An 18,759-nucleotide genomic window follows, 5' to 3' on the forward strand; every position below is an offset into this window, starting at 1 on the left:
TATGCTAGAATGAAACTTGGTCCTGCTTAAGCGTCTTTACATCCTAGTATTCCAGCAGTCGTTAAGTATGCAAATAGAACAACAAACACTTTTAGGCTCTGCTGCATCAACTGCATATTTCATAGACATAATTTTCTGGTGATACAACAGAATATAAGCTTATTGTCTCATAACATAAATTTCAGATTATTGACTTAATGTACAGGAAACTTGTCAAAACACAAAATTTGGTTTACATTTTTTTTTGTATTATGATTAATATAGTATACTGTACTGGATATGTAATTAATATCAACCAATATTTTTTCTTAAGAAGTAACAAAGTTTTAAAAATAAGCAGTACTAAATGCTCTCTCCTTCTCAAATTTTCAGGTTGTCCTTCATGAATTCTTCAACTGAATAGTAACATTTCTGTGCTAGTTTCTCACAGAAGGTTTTTTCAGTGCTTATAAATTTATACTGAGCAATTCTCTTTCTTTCACCTTGTTATAAATTTTCATAATCATATACTATGGAGTTTGACCATAAAGTTTTATACAGTGGGTGGACAGCATAAAATTATTTTGATTTCTGATGTTGTAATCATGCTGAAAATGATTTGCCACAAATAAATCAGGATTACCATGCACAAAGACAATCAGCTCATAGATGTATAATGAGGGAACACTTAATATCTTTAGATTTTTTAGGAGTGATCAACATTATTTTCTTCACCCTACATGTGCATATTTCTAATGACAGTTTTCTGAAGTTTTAATATTCAACACACATGGTATGAATTAACCCCAAAATACAATTCTGTACCTTATTATTGATTCGAAGTAGCTGTGATATGTCCACACTAGTAGCTTTGTACAGTATCCTTATTGCAAATGCTAGGCTATTTAATTTATTTGAAAGGTGCTGAATATGTGAGCCCCACAATAGATTTTTATCCATTTGTATTCCTAGGAATTTCACACAGTTAGCTTCCTGCAAATCCTGATTTTTGTGACTGATTTGAACATCATTTCATTTTGCTTGTTTTGTTTTAAACTGCATTAACTGAGCCCTTCCCATGTTTAAGTTTAACCTGTTTAAATCAAACCAGGTATCTTATTTTTCTAAAGTATTTAATATAGTTTGAGGAATTTGGTCAATACTTGTATTTGCAATAATTACAGATGTGTCATCTGCAAATAAAACTGAATGACACTCAGTATTAAGTAGTAGATCACTTATGTAAAACAGGAACAGAATGGGGCCTAAGACAGAACCTTGGGGCACTTCTTGTGAAATGGTTTTCAATTTTGAAGTATAAGTTCCTTTTTCTGTTGATGTAACCACTCTTTCCCCTGAGTTGGTTAGGTAGGACTTAAACCATTCTAGTACAGTGCTCCTAACTCCATATTTTTCCAATTTACGGATTAGCAAGGTATGGTTCACACTATCAAAGGCCTTTGATAGGTCCCAAAAAGTTCCTGTAGCATGCAATGAGATGTCTAAGAGGAGCTAATTGTATCTACAAAATGGTTTACAGCCAATACTGTGGTTTTGTCTTTTTGAAATTCATATTGATTTTTTGAGATTATTGTAAATCTTTCTATGAAATTTTTAATTTCTATTGTGACTACCTTTTCAAATATTTTTGATAGTGACATAAGAAGAGAGAGTGGGCAATAGTTTCCCATATGTTTTTTGTGCATTTTTTGAATAGTGGCTTAACTACTGTGTACTTAAGTATGTCTGGAAAATAAACTTCTTGAAGGGACTGGTTAATTATTGTAGACAGTGGCTGTGCAAGAATATAAAAACTGCAATGTGTAAAGCTGTTGAAGGCAGACACAATGATGCTCCATGGTTTCACATGAGTGTTATTACACTGTCTGAAAATTGTGAAAAGAGGAACGTGGAAAAGAGAAGTTGTTCTGGCTATAACCATAGCAATTACCTTCTGTATGAAAAAGTTTCCCTGTGTTTTATTGTACAAGCTTCCAAAAGTTGCCCAGGAAGACGTTTACAGCATGGTCAAAGCAAATAATCAAATTCCAGCCTCCTTCCATTTTGAGACAGTTCTGTGACTTATTGCTGACACAGTGCTTCGCCTAGTTGTCATTCAATGCAGTTTCCATGTTTCATATTTCCAGAACATAAAAATCTCGGATGTTTTTGTACAACAAAGTGACCATAAATCAATCAACTTTTGGATGGTTGTTACTTAAAAGTTGTAAATGTGTTTTTCATCACTAAATAACTAAACTTTTGCAGAAAAAGTATCAAAAAACACTAGTAACTTCGGCTAACACTCCAATTACAAATGTATAGCTTCGTCTTACTCCTAGTCTGTGATGGCACCAGAGCTTCAGTCAATAAACTGAATGACAAGTGTACTAACAAACAATCAGAAATTGAAAATATTTTCAATAATCATTTTTTAAATGTTGTGGAGAAAATAGGATCTAGATCTTCACTAGAAGAGGCAAGGCTACTAATAGAAGAGGCCATACCTGTGCAGTTTGAAACAACTGCAATTCCACCAACCTCTCCCCCTGAAATCAGTAAAATAATAAACTCACTGAAAAGTAAAAGCTCTTACAGAATTGATGGCATTTCCAGCAAGGTACTTAAAGCTTGTTCCCCACAGATAAGTAGGATTCTCAGCCACGTATGTAATAGCTCTTTGGAGCAGGGTGTTTTCCCCGATAGACTGAAATATGCCATTGTAAAACCATTGCGTAAAAAGGGGGATACGTCGGACGTCAACAACTACTGCCCAATCTCTCTTCTGACAGCTCTATCAAAAATTTTTGAGAAAGTAATGTATTCAAGAGTAGCCTCCCATATTTGTAAAAATAAAGTACTAACAAAATGTTAGTTTGGTTTTCAGGAACGCTTTTCAACATAAAATGCTATATACGCTTTCACTGATCAAATATTAAATGCTCTGAATATCCGGACATCACCCATTGGTATTTTTTGTGATCTCTAAAAGGGCTTTGATTGTGTAAATCATGGAATTCTTTTAGACAAGCTAAATCATTATGGTTTGAGTGGGGCAATGCACAAATGGTTTAATTCATACTTAACTGGAAGAATGCAGAAAGTTGAAATAAGTGGTTCATGTAAAGTTAAAACAACAGCTGATTCCTCAAACTGGGGGGGGGGGCTATCAGGTACAGGGTCCCACAGGGTTCGGTCTTAGGTCCTTTACTGTTCTTGATATACATTAATGACTTACCATTCCACATTGATGAAGATGCAAAGTTAGTTCGTTTTGCTGATGATACAAGTATAGTAATAACATCCAAAAACAAAGAACTAAGTGATGTAATTGTAAATGATGTTTTCACAAAATTATTAAGTGGTTCTCAGCAAACGGACTCTCTTTAAGTTTTGATAAAACACAGTATATACAGTTCCGTACAGTAAATGGCACAACTCCAGTAATAAATATAGACTTTGAACAGAAGTCTGTAACTAAGGTAGAATTTTCAAAATTTTTAGGTGTGTCCATTGATGAGAGGTTAAACTGGAAGCAACACATTGATGGTCTGCTGAAACGTCTGAGTTCAGCTACGTATGCTATTAGAGTTATTGCAAATTTTGGTGATAAGAATCTCAGTAAATTAGCTTACTATGCCTACTTTCATTCACTGCTTTCGTATGGCATCATATTCTGGGGTAATTCATCATTGAGTAGAAAAGTATTCATTGCTCAAAAACGTGTAATCAGAATAATTGCTGGAGCCCACCAACGGTCATCCTGCAGACATCTATTTAAGGATTTAGGGATCCTCACAGTAACCTCACAGTATGTATATTCACTTATGAAATTTGTTGTTAATAATCCAACCCATTTCAAAAGTAACAGCAGTGTGCATAGCTATAACACCAGGAGAAAGGATGATCTTCACTATGCAGGGTTAAATCTGACTTTGGCACAGAAAGGGGTAAATTATGCTGCCACAAAAGTCTTTGGTCACCTACCAAACAGCATCAAAAGCCTGACAGATAGCCAACTAACATTTAAAAATGAATTAAAAGAATTTCTAGATGACAACTCCTTCTACTCATTGGCTGAATTTTTAGATATAAATTAAAGAGAGGGGGGGGGGGGGGGGGGAACAACAACAACAACAACAACTTCAACATTAGTGACATGCAATATTTTGTGTAATGTAATATCTTGTACAGACATCTTTTATTAACCTGACACGTTCCACATCATTACAAAGTGTCGTATTCATGATCTATGGAACAAGTACTAATCTAATCTAATCTAAAAACAGAGCATTTTGGGTCATCCGACAAAATTTTGAAATTTAAATATTTTTAACCTTTAATTTCACACAAATAACAGATATTTTGTGAGAAGATTGACCATTAATACTCTCTGAATGTTACAATCATTCAAAATAACTATACCCCAAACCATATTTTTAATATATGAAAATAGCCTATCCAGTGACATTACATCCATATAAAAGACTACAACCCATCATAACTTCTATGACAGAGTTTGTTTCCAACAGACCTCATCTCCCTAATGAAGGGACATATTGATAAGCATTTCATACCTGCTCATTATATTTACTGGATTACAAATAATTACTGGCTCATCTTGTAGAGTAAGTGCACTGTTAATACCTTTCAAGAAATAATTAATAGTGACATAGCTTACAATATAAAATATACTTTTTTACCAGTAAAGCCTTGCTGTATAAATTCTAAGCAAAATATTAATCATTACCTTGTTACATAAATGGGTAGATATACATTAAATTTATACTGAACGTACTTGCAGAGTGTGTCATCCCACTGAAGTGTCTCGATGTTCATCAACATAGTCCGTGAAGCATTGGTAACATCAGTCACATGCAGACCGCCATTAGGGCCTCCTGTCAGGTTCTGTGAAATTACATAATTCTCAAGGAAATTATAAACATTTGGTGCATTGATCAAACACAAGAAAATTAGAATTACAAATGAAAAGTATGGTGAAATAAAGAATAATTCGCAGTGCCTGCAAAGAGTAGACTATAGCTGACATTTTAGTTCAAGTGTAGCATAATCTGAAAACTGAAAACATGTAAACTTATACAGACAACAAATTATATTTTTGTGAGTCAACCTAAGATCACCAGTATTTCCAGCTATAAACAGGCAAAGCTGACACTAAGGTTCATAGCATCTCCCAAAACTCAGTAAACTCTTCTTGGAGGCTGATGAATAATGAAACTATTCAAACTTAAACATTACTATTAGTGAGCAGATTGGGAGATAATTTATTTACTTAATTATAACTAATTGGGAACACAAAATTAAACAGCTCTGGTAGATAGACGAAAACTGAAATCTTTGTATGCAGCAAAGTTCAAATAGCTGCAAACCAACATCTGGGTGGAGACAATCTGAAGCAACTCACCATCTTCAAGTACCTGGGCAGGAGACTTACAGAGGGTGTTAGATCATTTCAGGATATTAAATAAAGTAGATGCACATGCTAAAACGGCATTCAAAAAGAGGAAGCAGCTAGAGTGTACTTAAAATAACTTGGCCCATACCAGTGCAGCAGTGGAGGGAACAATGGCAGTGGTGGAGGTTTGCTTCTGATCAGGCACTGTGTGGTAGGAGAGATGAAAACTAAAGCTTATTCACAACAGTATATCTCACGTTACTTGTAAGCTGTACCTAGTGAGTTCACAAATGATCTTATGAACAGGTTATGTCAGTAAATACAGTAATTCATAATCAATTAGGTCTCACTAGAGTACCAAAGAAGAAATAGTTGCATAAATAAACCATCAACCAAAGCAAAACAAGTTCAAGTATGCACTATCATAAAGAAATTTCATGAATGTTAAAGGATTACAAATGTAATGTAGTGGACAATGTCTCTTACTACAATATACAAAATGTAAAATAAAGAACATATGTGGAAATTAGAGATTAGTCCCCTGACAACTTGTTCATCAGATTTGCGGAAATAAAATTGTCTTCTCTTCCTTTTGCATATTTCCTGAAGTAGCTATGTTTCCCTTCCTTCTTTAATGTTTTTTCATGCATATGGAATGGCTAGCATTTCCTGTGATGCTCTGAAGCACATTTTTTGGTGAGATTTTTCCTTCCTTGTTTGCCTCTTACAACATAAGTTTAATACCACTGCATATAATCACACATGCCTGATTACAAAGAAATTTCCTGTGGTGAGTGAAGCCTGCAGCACCATGCTATGTAGCATGGAAGTAACAACAAGAATACTTGAAGTGCACAGATCAGCAAAAAACAGTTAACTGAGGTGGCCGCCCCTTCAGAACAAAGGAATAGACACACCTAGCACTCAGGATGAGAATTGGTTTCTGCTCAGGGGCCACCTTATTTTGTACTAGCTCCACTAGTATAGAAGAAAAATAGTTTAATCGCACAGAAACAGTATGTAAAACCTTTTGTTTGGAGCAGCAGCAGGGAGCCAAAATAGAAAACACTACAGGCCTTTGAAGCATAGTGTTGGAAGAGAGTCCTATATATTTCATGGACAGAGAGAAGAGCCAATGAAGAAGTATTCAACAACATCGTGAGAAAAAGAGCATTGTGGAGGGCTGTCAAGGAATGAAGGGACTGAAGCAATGGACACCTATACATACAACGCCCCTTTATTGTCAAATTAATAGAATATCAAATACCTATGAATAACACACAAGAACACTAAAATTTCAGTACATCAGGCAGATAAAACAAGATCTTAAACTGAAAAAATACTCTGAACTGAAGAGACTGATTGAAGATAGCGCAAAATTATTAATGAGAATTGTTGTTGACTATTATACTGACTGAGAATAAATGAGAAAGAAGTAGACATTTCAAAAAGGGACATTTAGAAAGCACACCAAACCCACAAATTACTACAGGTATCAAAATATACAATGGACCTTGCCTTTGGTGGGGTGGCTTGCATGCCTCAGTGATACAGACAGACATACCACTGGTGCAGCCACAATGGAGGGGTATCTGTTGAAAGGTCAGACAGTCATATTGTTCCTGAAGAGGGACAGTAGCCTTTCCAGTAGTTGCAGGTGCAACAGTCTGGATGATTGACTGACTGACCTTGTAACACCAACCAAAATGGCCTCCCTGTGATGGTACTGTGAATGGCTGAAACCAATGGGAAACTACAGCTGTAATATTACCCTAGGGCATGCAGCTTTACTGTATGGTTAAATGATGATGGCATCCTCTTGGGTAAAATATACCAATGGCAAAATAGTCTGAATTCAGACCTCCAGGCAGGGACTACTCAGGAGCATGTCATCATCAGGAGAAACAGATTGGAGCATGCAATGTTAGATCTCTTAATCACATAGGTAGTTTAGAAATGGTAAAAAGGGAAATGAATAGGCTGAAATTAGATATAGTGGGAATTAGTGAAGTTTGGTGGCAGGAAGAACAGCACTTCTCGTCTGATGAAATGGTTATAAATACAAAATCAAATGGGGGTAATTCAGGGGACAGTAGATATTTATCCCTCACCCACCACTGTAGTACATGTTTATGTTGTGGCAGAAGAAGCTGAGTAACACTGTGGTGTAGTGGTTATGATACTAAACTGGGGCATAGCGTGTCCTGAGTTCGAAATTCAGCTGGACTGTACAATTTTAATTTCTATATTCCATTCACATACGTTCTAGAAGTATACACAAATGTCAAGAATCATTGTACTGGAATGTTCTGTAGCTGTATATATACTGTATGTGTTCTGGCTGGAGGCAGTTCGCTCCATGCTCTTGTATGTGCAAGTGCTGAATAAACCTTCGTTAAATGAAGTTAGTGTTCACCAGTCATCTAATTACACCTTCTTCTACATGACATGATTCTAGTGGCAACGCTGGGTATTGGAACTTGTGATAGCACACATTATCAACGACACAGTGGCTCCCAACAGGCCATGACAGAGCTGCCATTTACGTGGCGAGAAAGCCGAGTTTGAACCATATTCAGCAGATCACAATCTAACAGTGACAGAAGAAGAAGAGGGCGTTACAGTGACAGCAATGGTGTGCCACCACATAAGACGTCCTTCTGGGTTCTCTGGTGATGATGACCAAGATTCAAACAAGTGCTGGAGGTATATGAATGTACAGCCAAATTCAACGAATAGTATGACACTGTGTGTTTGGCTAACATATTGGAGGGCACTGCCAAGCAATGGTATGAGAATAACAAGGAGAAGTTCACAAGCTGGGAAGTATTCCAGGTGGAACTGCGTAAGTATTTCGGTGACACACAATGACAGAAGTGCAAGGCTGAAGATAAATTAAAATGCGGGGCACAGCATCCAGGAGAAACTACAGCATCCTACATTCAAGACGTCTTTGAGATGTGTAAAATAGTGGATCCTAGAATGAAGGAGGAAGCCAAGGTTGCACATCCCATGAAGGGTGTTGCTGAGGACATGTATCAAGCCCTATTCCTGAAGGAAGTTTCGACAGCAGATGATTTCATAAATTGTGCCAGTATATCAAGACAATGCACCAAAAAAGAATTACACACAAGACGTTTGACATTGTATCAATGTCTGTGATGGAGGAAGAAACTGATTTCACAAGTGTTCTTCATCAGATAGTGAGAGAGGAAGTTCAGAAGGCGCTTGAACTGCATGGCGAGCAAAAAACCAACACGCTTCAAGAGGTCATAAGGGAGAAAGTGAAACAGACATTGAACCCAATCTCTCATCCTTCATTTCCCTTTAAAACGGTGAAAAAGTCGAGACCCAGGTGGAGTTACATTACTACAATGCCACATGAGGGACCTGTTTGAGCACCAAGGAAGACTGACATCTGGAAGCCCCAGGATAACCAACCAGTATGTTTCCATTGTGGATCACCAGAACATGTGGTGCACTATTGTTGAGAAAGGCAGTGGATATTTGACGACGTCTGTGCCAGAAGACAGCAAACCAATCTTAACCAACACCAACTCCAGGACAACGAAGATGAACAAGAAGGTGAGGGTGCAGGACGACGTAGGTCACCATCGCTGTGAGATAGCCACTGGAGAGGAGGCTCCCCAACACACTAAACAAGGTCTCCATCACTGTTTAGAAGCTCCAGCCGATCACCTAGCTGCCGCAACCTGGAAAACTAAAGGGTGCGATCTTCCTTGGAGGTGAGGTTGCTGAAGAGAAAAATCGTCCACAGTCGATCACTACAAAAATGATAGGAAACTATGTCAATCTCCTCGTGGATGGCCAACCAGCCCAAGCTCTTACAGACTCTGGAGCATCTTAGTCAGTCATTTCAGAGAAGTACTGTCACCAGTTGCAGAAAACCGTTTTTGTCAACAACAAAACATCTCTGCTGAAGGTGGCTAATGGGAAATATGTAAAACCTACAGGAAGATGTGCCATTCACGTGGGTATAAGTGGCCATACACAGTCCTTAGAATTTTTCATCTTACAAGAGTGTAGTCATAACGCCATTCTCGTATGGGACTTTTTGAAAGCTTCTCAGGAAATTATAGATTGTGGTCGCTCAGTGATTATGCTAGAAAAGATGAGATACTGTGGACAGGAAGATGCGTATCCAAGTTTGTGGAGACTATGAGTGCTGGATGAAGTTATCACTCCTGCAGTGAGCACTAGAAAGGTAACTGTCACATTTCATGCCATGCATCAACCCATGGATTTTGTAGTGGATTGTAAGAGAAGCATACCACTGAAGAATAACTTGGTCATCCCATCCTATGTTGTCTTGTTTAAGAATGGATTCAGTGAATTGTGGATAGTTAACTGTTGCCGAGAACCGCAGATCCTTCCAAGACACATATGTGTAGCAAACACTGAGCCGTTAATTGAAGAACAGCTGAGCGTCATAGAAACCTCCCATGCAGAGTCTGTGGGTGAAATTAGCGCTACCACTACGAGACAAGATCTTCTAGCTTGACTATCACCAGATCTCACTAAGGAACAGCAGAAGAAACTACTTGTCATTCTTCAAGAGTTCTCTGAATGCTTCAATCCATAAGTGAAGAGCAAATTAGACAAATTGACGGTGAAGCACTGGATTAGCACTGGAGAACATCAACCAATAAGCCAGAGAGCATACCGTGTGTCAGCAATGGAACATCAAATAATTTGTGCCGAGGTAGAGAAAATGATGAATGACATCATTCAGCCTTCGCAGAGCCCATAGTCATCACCAGTGGTCCTTGTCAGGAATAAGGATGGCAGTTGGCGCTTTTGTGTTGATTACAGGAAGCTTAATAAGATAACTAAAAAGGACGTTTACCCTCTTCCACAAATTGACGATACACTAGATTGTCTGAAGGAGACTAAGTTTTTCTCAACCATGGACATGTACCCAGGATACTGGCAAATTGAAGTAGATGAGGCTGATCATGAGAAAACCGCATTCATCGCCCCTGAGGGCCTGTGTGAGTTTTAGGTAATGCCATTTGGTTTGTATAATGCACTAGTAACTTTTGAATGGATGATGGATAATGTTCTACATCATCTGAAGTAGACGATGTGTCTTTCTTACTTAGATGACAGTATAGTGTTCTCAGAGACATTTGATAAACATATAAAAACACTGAGGGCCATTCTTAAGTGTCTCCAACAAGGTGGACTGAAACTTAATCCAAGGAAGTGTCTCTTTGGAGCAAAAAAATCAAAATACTTGGAAACCTTGTGTCAAACAAAGGTGTGTGGCCAGACCCAGAAAAGGTGAGATCTATAATGGAATTTCCTATTCCTAAAAGTATTAGAGATGTGAGAAGCTTCCTCGGGTTATATTCTTATTACCATTGTTTTATCAAAGACTTTTGTATCAAAGCCAGGCCACTCCAAGAGTTGTTAAAAGCTGATGCTAAATTTATCTGGGGTGGTGCTCAACAAGATTCTTTTGATGTGCTGTGAAAAGCTCTGAAGACTGACCCTCTACTTGGTCTGTAAGATGGGAGAGCACCTACAGAACTACACACAGATGCCAGTGGGTATGGGATTGGTGCTGTTCTGATGCAAATTTTGGATGGAAAAGAGAAGGTTATAGCCTATGCTTCTAGGACACTTACAAAAGCTGAGAGAAACTACTCAGCTACAGAAAGTGAATGTCTTGCTGTGATCTTTGCCATGTGCAAATTTCGACAGTATCTCTATGGAAGGCCATTCACAGTTGTTACTGGCCATCATTCACTTTGTTGGCTGATAGGTCTTAAGGATCCAACAGGACGACTCACCAGGTGGGCACTATGTTTTCCAGAGTATGACATTACCATAGTGTACAAAAGTGGAAGAAAACACCAAGATGCCGACTGTTGCTCAAGAAACCCTGTGCAGGACCATCAAGACTTTGATAAAGATAGTGACTGTCTCGCTGCACTCCAGGATCTCTCTGCTGAGCAAAAGGAGGACACCAAGATATCTCAAATTATGCTTGCCTTAAATCAGTCAGAGGACGTGAAAGGACAATTTAAGGTAGTTAATGGATTACTTTGCAAGAAAAACTTTGATCCATTTGGAAAGAGATGGCTATCAGTGATTCCTAAACATATGCACTTAGATGTTCTACAGAAATTCCATGATACCCTGAGGCCAGACATTTAGGATTTATTACGACATACAATAGAATTCACAAGAGATTTTTCTGGCTAGGTTAATTAAGGACTGTCCGTCACTATGTGTAGCACTGTTGAGAGTGCCAGAAGAGAAAGACAGTTCCTCAGAAACCATCTGGCCGACTCATACCAATTCCACCAGCCAAAATGCCTTTCCAGCATGTTGGGATTGACCTTCTTGGATGATTTCCAACATCTGCTAGTGGAAATTTATTGATTATTATTTGCACTGATTATCTGACACGCTATGCCATTACAAAAGCCGTGAAAACAGCCAAAGCATCCAAGGTAGCCAAATTCATTGTGGAAGACATTGTATTAAAACATGGTGCTCCAAGGTCATTAATTATGGATCAAAGGAAAGTTTTTCAATTGAATCTTGTGACAGAGATAAATCGTTGGTACAGCATTACTCATCACATGATGACTGCCTGCCATTCGAAAACTAACGGGCTTACTGAATGCCTTAATAAGACCTTTGCCAACACGCTATCAATGTTCATCAATGTTGAGCAGAGCAACTGGGATGAGGTGCTACCTTTCATGACGTTTGTCTACAACACCTCCAAACAAGACACCACAGGATTTACATCCTTTTTCCTGGTACATGGGCATGAGGCGACTACAATGATGGACATGGAGTTTCTGTTACATGTTGATGATGTGGACGATGACTACATCAGCCAGGTGATAACCAGAGCTGAGGAAGCTCGGCAATTAGCTCGACTATGCACACTGCACGCTCAAGAAAACAATCGCCGAGCCACCGCCCTGTTGTCTACCATCCTGGTGACCACGTATGGATCTTCACTCCTGTTTGGAGAATTGGTCTCTACAGTCAGAATATTAGGTTCACAAAACAATGGTTTACAGTGTGCCTTATAAGGAGACCCAGTAATTACCCTAGCAGTTTTTTCTGCAGTATTAAGACATCAGGCACACAACTAGAGTTTCCCCATAAAATAATACCATATGTTAGTATGCTTTGGAAGAAAGAAAAATAGGGTGTTCTAACATACTTTTTGGGTACACAAGCCAAAGTCACCTTAACAGATAAATTTCTCTTGACAGCTTACCACTAATATATTGTGCATTTTGGGCCCAAGATAATTTATTGCCTAAATATACCCCAAAAACTTAACACAACTAGGATCATCTGATTTCCTTATATACATACATACATTAATCTTTGTTCCATAGATAATGAATATGACATTTCATAACGATGTGGAATGTGTCACTTTAGCAAAAGTTTTCTTTACACAAGATAATTAATTAATCAATTAATTTTTTTTTACATATATTACTTCATATCTAAGAATTCATCTATTGAGTAGAAGGAGTTGGTTGGCTATCTGTCAGACTCTTAATACTAATTGGAAAATGACCAAACATTTTTGTGGCGGCATAATTAAGCCATTTCTGAGCCAAAAAGGGATTTAATCCAGAATAGTGAATATCATTCTTTCTTCTAGTGTTGTAGCTATGCACTTCGCTGTTATTTTTGAATTGGAATGGGTTTTTAATGACAAATTTCATAAGCGAATATATGTATTGCGAAGGTACTGTGAAAAGGGAGAGAAGGAAACATAGTAGGTGAATATGGATTGGGGGGAAGAAATGAAAGAGGAAGCCGCCTTGTAGAATTTTGCACAGAGCATAACTTAATCATAGCTAACACTTGGTTCAAGAATCATAAAAGAAGGTTGTATACCTGGAAGAATCCTGGAGATACTAAAAGATATCACATGGATTATATAATGGTAAGACAGAGATTTAGGAACCAGGTTTTAAATTGTAAGACATTTCCAGGGGCAGATATCGATTATGACCACAATCTCTTGGATATGAACTGAAGATTGAAACTGAAGAAACTGCAAAAAGGTGGGAATTTATGGAGATGGGACCTGGATAAACTGAAAGAACGAGAGGTTGTAGAGAGTTTCAGGGAGAGCATAAGGGAACAATTGACAGGAATGGGGGAAAGAAATACAGTAGAAGAAGAATGGGTAGCTCTGAGGGATGAAGTAGTGAAAGCAGCAGATGATCAAGTAGGTAAAAAGACGAGGGCTAATAGAAATCCTTGGGTAACAGAAGAAATATTGAATTTAATTGATGAAAGGAGAAAATATAAAAATGCAGTAAATGAAGCAGGCAAAAAGGAATACAAACGTCTCAAAAATGAGATCGACAGGAAGTGCAAAATGGCTAAGCAGGGATGGCTAGAGGACAAATGTAAGGATGTAGAGGCTTGTCTCACTAGGGGTAAGATAGATACTGCCTACAGGAAAATTAAAGAGACCTTTGGAGAGAAGAGAACCACTTGTATGAATATCAAGAGCTCAGATGGCAACCCAGTTCTAAGCAAAGAAGGGAAGGCAGAAAGGTGGAAGGAGTATATAGAGGGTTTATACAAGGACGATGTACTTGAGGACAATATTATGGAAATGGAAGAGCATGTAGATGAAGATGAAATGGGAGATACGATACTGCGTGAAGAGTTTGACAGAGCACTGAAAGACCTGAGTTGAAACAAGGCCCTGGGAGTAGACAACATTCCATTAGAACTACTGGGAGAGCCAGTCCTGACAAAACTCTACCATCTGGTGAGCAAGATGTATGAGACAGGTGAAATACCCTCAGACTTCAAGAAGAACATAATAATTCCAATCCCAAAGAAAGCAGGTGTTGACAGATGTGAAAATTACCAAACTATCAGTTTAATAAGTCACAGCTGCAAAATACTAACGCGAATTCTTTACAGACGAATGGAAAAACTGGTAGAAGCGGACCTTGGGGAAGATCAGTTTGGATTCCGTAGAAATGTTGGAACACGTGAGGCTATACTAACCTTACGACTTATCTTAGAAGAAAGATTAAGAAAAGGCAAACCTACGTTTCTAGCATTTGTAGACTTTAGAGAAAGCTTTTGAAAATGTTGACTGGAATACTCTCTTTCACATTCTAAAGGTGGCAGGGGTAAAATACAGGGAGAGAAAGGCTATTTACAATTTGTACAGAAACTAGATGGCAGTTATAAGAGTCGAGGGGCAGGAAAGGGATGCAGTGGTTGGGAAGGGAGTGAGACAGGGTTGTAGCCTCTCCCCGATGTTATTCAATCTGTATATTGAGCAAGCAGTAAAGGTTAACAAAAGAAAAATTCGGAGTAGGTATTAAAATTCATGGAGAAGAAGTAAAAACTTTGAGGTTCGCCGATGACATTGTAATTCTGTCAGAGACAGCAAAGGACTTGGAAGAGCAGTTGAACGGAATGGACAGTGTCTTGAAAGGAGGATATAAGATGAACATCAACAAAAGCAAAACGAGGATAATGGAATGTAGTCGAATTAAGTCGGGTGATGCAGAGGGAATTAGATTAGGAAATGAGACACTTAAAGTAGTTAAATAGTTTTGCTATTTGGGGAGCAAAATAACCGATGATGGTCGAAGTAGAAAGGATGTAAAATGTAAACTGGCAATGGCAAGGAAAGTGTTTCTGAAGAAGAGAAATTTGTTAACATCGAGTATAGATTTAAGTGTCAGGAAGTCGTTTCTGAAAGTATTTCTGTGGAGTGTAGCCATGTATGGAAGTGAAACATGGACGATAAATAGTTTGCACAAGAAGAGAATAGAAGCTTTTGAAATGTGGTGCTACAGAAGAATGCTGAAAGATTAGATGGGTAGATCACATAACTAATGAGGAGGTATTGAATAGAATTGGGGAGAAGAGGAGTTTGTGGCACAACTTGACAAGAAGAAGGTATCAGTTGGTAGGACATGTTCTGAGGCATCAAGGGATCACCAATTTAGTACTGGAGGGCAGTGTGGAGAGTAAAAATCGTAGAGGGAGACCAAGAGATGAATACACTGAGCAGATTCAGAAGGATGTAGGTTGCAGTAGGTACTGGGGGATGAAGAAGCTTGCACAGGATAGAGTAGCATGGAGAGCTGCATCAAACCAGTCTCAGGACTGAAGACCACAACAACAACAACAACTGTGAATATTTCAAATTCCTTAAATAAATGTCTACAAGGTGATCTTGGGTGGGCTCCAGCTATTATTCTGATTACACGCTTTTGTGCAATGAATACTTTCTCTCTTAATGGCGAATTTCCCCAGAATATGATGCCATATGAAAGCAGTGAATGAATATAGGCATAGTAGGCTAATTCACTGATATGTTTATCACCAAAATTTGCAAAAACCCTTATAGGATAAGTAGCTGAATCTAATCGTTTCAGCAGCTCATCAATGTGTTTCTTCCAATTTAATTTCTCATCAAAGCACACACCCAGAAATTTAGAGTGTTCTGCCTTAGCAAAACACTTCCATTCATAGTCTATACTTATCAATGGTGTTATGCCATTTACTGTACAGAATTGTATAAACTGAGTTTTCTCAAAATTTAGTGACAGTCCATTTGCAGACAACCACTTATTAATTTTCTGAAAGACATTATTTGCAATTTCCTCAGCTGATTCTTGCTTCTTGGGTGTGATTACTATACATGTATCATCAGCAAAAAGAACTAACTTTGCATCTTCATGAATATAGAATGGCAAGTCATTAATATATATTAAGAACAATAAGGGACCCAAGACTGAACCCTGTGGGACACCATTCTTGATACCTCCCCAGTTAGAGGACACTGCTGGTTTTTGCAGACTATCTGTACTGTTAATTTCAACCTTCTGCATTCTTCCAGTTAAATATGAATTAAACCATTTGTGCACTGTCCCACTCATACCACAATACCTAAGCTTATCTAGAAGAATTTCATGATTCACACAAGCAAAAGCCTTTGAGAGATCACAAAATATCCCAATGGGTGATGTTCAGTTATTCAATGCATTTAATGTTTTATCGGTGAAAGCATGTACAGCATTTTCTGTTGAAAAGCCTTTCTGAAAACCAAATTGACATTTTGTTAGTACTTCATTTTTATAAATATGTGATGCTACTCTTCAATACATTACTTTTTCAAGAACTCTGGATAAAGCTGTCAGAAATGAGATTGGGCAGTAGTTGTTAGCATCAGATCCATCCCCTTTTTTATGCAATGGTTTAACAATAGCATACTTCAGTCTGTCTGAAGAAATGCCCTGTTTCAGTGAGCTGCTACATACGTGGCTAAGAATCCTACTTATTTGTTGGGAACATGATTTTAGTACTCTATTGGAGATGCCATCAATTCCATGTGAGCATTTACTTTTGAGTGACTTTATTATTTTCCTAATATCAGTAGAAGAGGGGGTTGAATTTCAATTTTATCAAATTGCATAGGTACTGCCTCTTCCATATACGGCCTTGCATTTTCTAATGAATAGCTGGATCCTATTTTCTCTACAACATTTAAAAAATGATTATTAAAAATGTTTTCTACTTCTGGCTTATTGTTAACAAACTGTTCATTGTGTTTGATAGAAATACAGTCTTCCTGTGCTCTCGGTTGCCCTGTTTCCCTTTTCACAATCTTCCAAATTCTTTTAATTTTATTATCAGATGTGCTAATCTCAGACATAATGGACATACTTCTGGGTTTTTTAATAACTTTTCTGAATACAGTGCAGTAGTTTTTATAATGTTTCACTGTTTCAGGATCATTACTCCTCCTAGCTATAAGATACATTTCCCTTGTCTGTTTACAATATTTTTTATCCCTTTAGTAAGCCATGGCTTTTTACATGGTTTCTTACAATTATATTTCACTGTTTTCTTAGGGAAACTGTTTTCAAACATACTCACAAAGGTATCATGAAATAGGTTAAATTTTAAATTGACATCATGTTCCCTGTATACCTCATCCCAGTCTAACTGTTGCAAGCTTTTCCTAAAATTTTGAATTGTTAAATCATTAATGGAATGCACTATTTTGGAGGACTGTTTTGCATTACTGTATGGAGCTATACCATATACTGTAACTAGCAGTGAGTGCATCATGATCAGACAGACCATTCTTAACAGGGAAAGTTTCTATTTGATTAAATTTATCTTGCTCTATGAAAATGTTATCTATCAGTGTGCTGCATTCCTGTACCACCCAAGTAGGAAAATCAATAACTGATGTCAAATTGAAAGAACCAAGTCAAGGTCAAGCTTTCTATCGGACTCTTTCAGAAAATCTATGTTGGAATCCCCACAAACAATAATTTGCTTTCCTTTGTCTGACAGGAGCAGAACAAAGAATCCAAGTTTTTCAAAAATAGCTGGAAATTTTCCAATGGGGACCTATACACAGCTACAATTATACAAGTGCCATTATTTAGTTTACTCTCACATGCACATGCTTCTATAGATTGCTCTATGCAAAACTTTTTAGTTTCCAAATTTTTCACACTATGACTAATTTTAACATTTATGGCAACTCCTCCTCTCTCCATAGTGTCTGTACTTACATGTGCTGAAAGCTTATATCCACCTACATTTACCATTTCCATACCTGCGACTATATGATGTTCAGACAGGCATAGTACATTTATTCCACCATCAGTTTCGGAATCTTTTAAACAAACAAGAAGCTCATCTACTCTATTTTTTAATCCCCTGATGTTCTGATGCAATATATTAAGATTATTTTTCACTGTGCATTTATGTGAATCTTGTGACATACTAATATTATTATTCACTGTACTGTTATGAGAATCTCGTCATATTTTCACATCTCTAGTACCTGTCTGTCTGAACTTCTCATTAAGCTTAATTTCAATCAATGTAGGGTCTTAGCCTAAAAAAGTACTCCCATGAGTTTCAGTGCCCCCCCCCTTAAGGATTTTGTTATCATCCCAGCCAGTTTACCTTTCCCTATCCTATTGAGATGCAGGCCATGTCATGTGAAGTCACACCTACCAATACCATCAACAGGAACCAAACCTATGCCTGACAAAGTAGTCGCCCAAAGCAGCTGATCTAGCTCCATATTGACCCTCCTGATAGAGCTGTTCATTTGGGGCCTGTCATACCACATGAAAGCTGAAACCAAGCCAACATTTGTATGGTTCATTGCAGATGCTATTTCTACGGTTCTGTAGATTCAGCTTTAAAAGGCTGTTACCTTCAATTCCATAGAATTCAACTTTTTCCAGGAGTGGTGTGTGCCCTGCACAGTCTAAAGCTTTACTTAAATCACAAAAATCGTCTTGAGAAAAACCTTCATCTTCAAACACTTGATG

The 18,759-nt window shown here is 37.8% G+C and overlaps 1 protein-coding gene across 1 annotated transcript in view; it reads right to left on the minus strand.

Annotated features, from left to right (window-relative positions):
• Window positions 1-18,759, minus strand: part of LOC126235288 (glycerol kinase-like) — a 277,633-nt gene that overhangs the window by 179,993 nt on the left and 78,881 nt on the right. Inside the window, exon 4 of the mRNA XM_049944014.1 lies at window positions 4,778-4,887. Coding sequence (XP_049799971.1) covers window positions 4,778-4,887 — 110 coding nt within the window. The remainder of the gene's footprint in view (window positions 1-4,777; window positions 4,888-18,759) is intronic.

The sequence above is a fragment of the Schistocerca nitens genome, chromosome 2, assembly GCF_023898315.1.
Source record: "Schistocerca nitens isolate TAMUIC-IGC-003100 chromosome 2, iqSchNite1.1, whole genome shotgun sequence".
Classification (NCBI taxonomy): Eukaryota; Metazoa; Arthropoda; class Insecta; order Orthoptera; family Acrididae; genus Schistocerca; species Schistocerca nitens.